General features: G+C 51.2%; 1 protein-coding gene across 7 annotated transcripts in view; it reads right to left on the reverse strand.

Moving 5' to 3' along the window:
• Positions 1-1,972, reverse strand: part of TPK1 (thiamin pyrophosphokinase 1) — a 313,127-nt gene extending 311,155 nt beyond the window's left edge. For 2 of the 7 annotated variants that reach the window (XM_055708515.1, XM_055708509.1), the window contains exon 1: positions 1,585-1,970. In XM_055708515.1, coding sequence (XP_055564490.1) covers positions 1,585-1,627 — 43 coding nt within the window. In that variant the 5' untranslated portion in view covers positions 1,628-1,970. Of the gene's footprint in view, positions 1-1,584 lie in introns of all 7 variants that reach the window. The other 5 variants (XM_055708514.1, XM_055708513.1, XM_055708511.1 and 2 more) reach the window with 4 other exon arrangements.
• Between the last annotated feature and the right edge of the window lie 4,028 nt (positions 1,973-6,000).

Here is a 6,000-nt window from a genome sequence, read left to right on the forward strand (position 1 = left end):
TTTCTTCAGAAGAAGGCAGCTCCCTGACACCCAGCTGAAGCCTCTGGTCTGAAAAGGCTGTGGGTCATCTAAAAACCATGACCAAACATCTCAAATCTTCAACTCTAATCAGACGTAACCAAAGCGGGGGTGGGGGTGTGTGTGGGGTGTGTGGAACAAACACAACAAAATCACCTGACAGACAGCTAGCTCCTGGAAACTGGGGATATAAGGTAGTCTTAATATCATACAAATGCCTATCAAAAACAACTATCTCAGAATATAAATAGCAGTGCCGTTCTTCCCCAGGGATAAATTCTTAAGGTACTTTTTTTGTCTCACCTTACTATATACTTAGTAAGGTTATTCCTCATTTCACACAAGAGGACATCACACTGCGATGAATCAAAGCTAACCCATTAAAATCTCACCTTCAGGCTCATTCCCTCTTTCTACGCAAAGCAATGATGCATACACATGCACAGAATCACATGTACATTTCTGGCAGGAATACCTTGAGTATAGCTTTACCTGTTACTAGCTTTGAATATACCCTGAGGAAGTTGGTTTTTTTTAAACTAGAGCAAAGCGTGATTTAAACAAAATAATACTACCGGAAGGAATTTAAACATGGTCTTGAACTGCTAGCTGTAAAAATGTATTTAATTATTGAAAGTGTACATTCTGCTACACTCTTCCCCTCCTCCAGATCCTACTAGTAAATAAATAACAATATATACATCACCATGGCAGCTTAACCCTCAGTGCCAGAACAGGGCAGAAAAGAGCAGTGCTCAGCTGCTATGCCAAAATGATTTTTATGCAGCTTTAAGATCACATTATAGAAAGGTAAAATATTTACTGTTTAGAACAGCATCACTGCATAGCAAATTGGGCCCTACCGAATTAGATGCTGCATAGGCCTCCGAGGAAGCCTGCTCTCAGCAGCACACAAGCTACTTGCATGAACCTGTGCTGGCTGCAGGCGCTCTACCCTTTGCAGAGATGACGAGTAATGATACACATTAATAACGCCCGCCCCTCAGGTTTCAGAAATAATACACCAAATTAGAACACTCAAGAACATCTTGGGGAGGGGGGGACCCAACAAATAAAATCCCCCAGAGCTTTGCCTTACCGAAGCAAAGAGGCAAGCCGGGTGCAGGGGGTGCCTGCCGGGAAGAGCCCAAAGGCAGCAGGTGCAGCACCTCGGAAGGCCAAGGGGGCCCAGCCCGCCCATGGAAACTGAAGGAAGCTGAGGGAAGATACCCAGTAAACCCAACGGGGTGGAAATTTCAAATACCGACTTTAACTCCCAAGGGGTAAACTCGCTAATAAATGGGTATATTTATAACAGAAGGCAGGCTCAGCGCGGCGCACCCGTGCACGGCCGGGCAGTCCCTCACGCTGAGGCAGCGGCCCCGCACACGGTCAGAGCGCGGGGCTTTAGGACCCAGCGCGCCCGAGTGGCGGCGGCGCCGGGGGGGCGGCTGCAGCGCTCAGCGGCGTTACCGGGCGGGAGGCACAGCCGTCCCGCTCCCAGCGGAGCTGCCCCCGGGAGAGCCCCCTCCCCGCGGCGGGGGGCGGCGGCGGGAGGTACCATACCGGCGGGCAGGAGGCAGTCCAGCGGCGTGAAAGCGCGCTCCATGGCCCCGGGCCGCCCTAATCGTGGGGCGAGCACACTGAGAAAGCACGGAGGGGCCCCGAGCCTCGCGGCTCACCTCAGCGCGGCGGGCACCGGGACCAGGACTACTGGGACCGGGATGGGGGGGAGAGGGGGGGCGGCGGCAGTCGGGGATTAGCGGTACCCCTTTCCCTCCTCTCTGAGGAACAGCCTCCGCAGGACGCCGCGCCCTAGCGAGCAGGCGGCAAGTAGTGGTGGTAACCATGCGTCCTCCCGCCCGCCCCCGGGGTGGTGCGTCTAACCGGGCGGCGAGCGGCTGGGGAGGGAAGGTAAACCGAGAGAATCGATGGCCGCCGCCATCCGTTGCTCGGCGGTGGATTCAGCAGCGGGAAGGCGGGGCGGGAGGGAGCGGCCTGAGCCCTGCCCTCGCTGATTGGCCGCCGGGGCGGGAGGAGCTACGCTGAGGCGGAGCGGACGGGCGGGTAGGCCGCACCACGCCGGCTGCGGGGCCTGTGGGGACGGGCGGCAGGGGGACGGGACGGGATTGGCTGTGCTCCGCCGTCCGGCGCGTTACCTTCCCCCCCCCGGGCTTCCGAGACCTGAGCGATGCCGGCATTGTCACAACTGCGTGTGGAGAGGCCGCGAAGGGCAGCTGCCGGGCGAAGAACGTGGCACTGTGTCCTCTTTGCCTTTTCTTTTTATTAAAAAAGCGGCCGTAGAGGACTTCCTTTTTATTAAACGTTATCTAGCGTTCGGAGGGGTTCCTTACGGCAAAGAGTGATAAACACCGCCATAAAAAAGAAAACAAAACCCACGAGTCGCTGCCTGTGCTGGAAGCGTTCTGCTTTGAGAGCCCGTAATGGAACAGCTCACTCAAAATAGAAGTTAATAGCTTTCAGCCCATTGAAACCGGAAAAAAACCCTAACCTGCAGCTGGGAGAACTGCAGCTGCAGCGCTGCGCACGGCCTGGGGCCCCCGGGCACCTGTGGTGGGCCCGCGGGCCCTCGGGGAGCGGCCCGTTTCTCCCCCCTCGGCGAGGCCTGGCGGGGCCATGGCGGCGTTTGGGCCGCAGCTGAAGTTTTAACTGAAAGTGTTTTACGGTCATCGCAAAACTTGCTGGTTTCTAACCGCCCGCAGCCGCTTAACTGGGACGTTCATTTTCGAGCACGAAATGCGTCACGCCTGTTACTTGTTACTTGTGCAGGGAGCACTGGGGTCGAGTTTTTACACCCAAACCCCACCCTTGGGGGCTCCCCCCTTGCCTCCGCACCTACCCCACCGCTCCCCCAGGGCTTCCCCCCCGCAGCCCGGGCACGGCGGCGGCAGAGGGCAGCAGAGGAGCGCAGCGCGCCCAGCGCCGCCGGCCATGGCAGCGCCGGCCCAGCGCCCCCCCCCAGGCACCCCCCGCTGAGACACACAGGCCGGGGCACCCCGCGGCGGGCCGCCACCGCAGGCGCTGGCTTTAGAGGAGTTCGGGAAAGAGGTGGCGGCAGCCGGTTGGCCCTCTGGCGGGACGCCCCGCTGCTCGGATTCCCGCTGGATCAACAGGATTTGGGCGGGCTCAGTGTGACGAGAGCAGGCTCCTTGGCTGGAGGTGTTGGGCTGCGGGTCCCGCCCGGACCTTCCCCAGCCCCTGCCCTGCCACCTGCAAGAGGTTACGCTCTAGCAAGCAATTTTAGTCTATGGAGACTGACAGAAATGAGAGGTTGCTGGGAAACAAAAGATCCTAAGGGCAGCGAGAGATTACCGCCATTTACACTATAGGAATAGAAAAGGTTTTGTTTCACTTTTGTGGTATTTGAAAGTTTTCTTCCCTCTCCGCTGAGAGCTCGAGTTTCAAAGGTGATTAGGTTTGTATCATATCAATACAAAGGCTTGTATCATCTCAGCATCACTCCTTAAGAACAACCAGCATTGGGAAGGAGAAGCTTTGCCCTTCCTCCCAAGAAGAGAGCTAGCAACAGTTTTTTCCTGTCAGGCATGGGATGTTCCTCAGTAAATATTACACCTGCTCTTCCAGGTAGCAGGTAAGGTGCTGTCCCCTCGTGGGGACCACCATGCAGTTGGCCTGTGCTCTCCCTCTCGTAATTATAACCATTTTCTAGTTCTCCCCCTTTCAATTTTGCCAGGCACTTTCCTACTGCCTGGTAAAATTACTAAAGCCTTCTCCAGCATAGCTTATTTTTCTTCAGTGTCTGTCAGTGTGTGTGTAAACTTTGTGTTTAATTTCTTCTTGGAGGGGTACCATCTGGTACAAGTAGTTGCTGATAAGCAGCAGTGGCTTCTTATACATGAGAACAGCCATACCTCTTCTGGGGGAAGATCCATCTCGGTCAGGGCCCCCTTACTGGCAGTATTCACTTACAAGCCTTCCTCCTCCTGTTCTCCTTTGCTCCTTTTCAACATTTACTTTCTTCTGTAAATGCAACAACTTCAGTCCCTCCACTGTCTTCATATCAGTCAAGATGCTTTTCCCACCTCTGTCAGTCCTAGGGTTCCAGGTAATCCTTTACAGGCACTGCTGCAAAAAAAGTAATTGTACCTCTGTTAATCATAGCAAAGCATGATTCATCACAACAATAGCATTACAAAGAGAAATCAGTTTCGAGAGAGCAGCGCGGCACTGGTATTCTTTAAATCCTTCCAAGATGCACAAGGGTCTGCAGGGTAGGGCAAGCTGCCGTCTCCACAGCTCGGCAAGGGGCAAACAGGTCAGATGCGCTTTCTTTCCCTGAACTCTGGCTTTCTTTCACTGCCTTTTATTTCAGGTGTGAACCTCTCATCTGCAGCATAAAGCTCTTTTTAACAGTCAGCTCCACAGGAATAGCTTCAGTTGATGCTGGAATGCACTGATCTCTAAGGCAGGACCTGACGACTCTGTTTTGCAGAGCTTAACAAAGGTATCTAGTAGAGAAAGTTTCAGAGAGGCAAAATGAGTAACTCCACTCAGCCTGGCATGTTATTGTATGGATAGTCCCTTAGGGACAATAAGCAGTCAGGAGGCTGATTTACTTTTTTGAAAAATAAGCACTTTCACCTACTTTTTGCACTTTACCTCCATGCTAAGCCATCAGTTGAATTTTCCTATGAAGGGCTACAACTTAATGGGCTAGTGACAGGTTTTTTTTCCTGTCACGTATGGGAAATTCCTCAGTAGATACTACCCCTGCTCTTCCAGGTAGTATATAAGATTCAGCAATATTTCTTTCCTTTAGCTGAATCTCAAACCAAACAAAAGCCTTCTCCCCTGTTATTTTCCTCTGGTTGCGTATGCCTACATTCCTTTGAAAGGTTTGCAGAGGAATGTGCAGAGAGGCTATTCAAGAAAGACATCCCCAGAGCACTGATCTTGTGCTTTGATTACTGCTGTCTCCTCTGATTAGCTAAACAGAGGGCAAGTGACCTCAACCCTAAGTGAGAAAATAAACAGGCAAGCAGGTGTAGTTCCTGAGTGACAGATGAGGCTGTCTGACAGAGGAAGTTTCTGAATGATTGGCAGGAAAGGTTGAGGGAGTGTTCAGACCTTTTAAACTTCCTGTGGTAACTAGCCAGCCAGTCATACCTCACACCTGATGTGCTTTCCATTAATTTTGTACAGACTTTATGGCTGGTCCGTGTATGGAGAAACTGCAATTGATATATATTACTTTATATCTCTATATATATTTTTATATGTAAAAATTATTCTTACTAGACTCCAGATAGCTTCCTCCTTTTTAGAAAAACTATTCAGAGAAGCAGCCAGTTGGGCAGCTTCTACAGAGCACAGTTATGATGTGCATAGCACTGCACTTCAGCATGACTAAAGCCAATCAGATGGGGACAGTTGAAGGGGGATTAGGAGGGCAGCAGCTTTTATTTACCTAGAACATCTCCTGGGACTTAGCAAGAAAAGAATAGGGAAGTCAACATGAACTACAAGGAGATTTAAATGGGATTTATGCAACAGGGCTAAAGCCTGCAGGGTTTGCTGTGCTTCCTTAGGATGGTCAGCCTCTGCATATCCCGGTACAGGTATATGGCCGAGGGTAACATACAGTAGCACTAATTACTTTCTGATTTTTTTTCCTTGTTTCAAATAGCCCAATCTAGTTGAAACTGAAAGGCTAGACGTATTTAAGGACTATGTCCAACAAAATGATAGGACCTATCTCTAGCATTCACAGCATAATGCCTTTCCCTCAGGACAAAGTCAGATTGATCTGGTAACGCCAGACATGATCATTTCATCTTTCTTTTTTGCTCCTTCCCTTCTGCCATCCTCCACCAGAATAGGAATCATATCTCTGTGCTTGACTGACAAGTACTTTCAGTCCTGTTGGAAAACTATAGCAGATTTCAGTGATTGGCAATGTGTATCTGAAGCCTTTTGATTGGAAAGTATGTAGAATCCAAA

Source organism: Falco cherrug, chromosome 4 (assembly GCF_023634085.1).
Source record: "Falco cherrug isolate bFalChe1 chromosome 4, bFalChe1.pri, whole genome shotgun sequence".
Lineage (NCBI taxonomy): Eukaryota > Metazoa > Chordata > Aves > Falconiformes > Falconidae > Falco > Falco cherrug.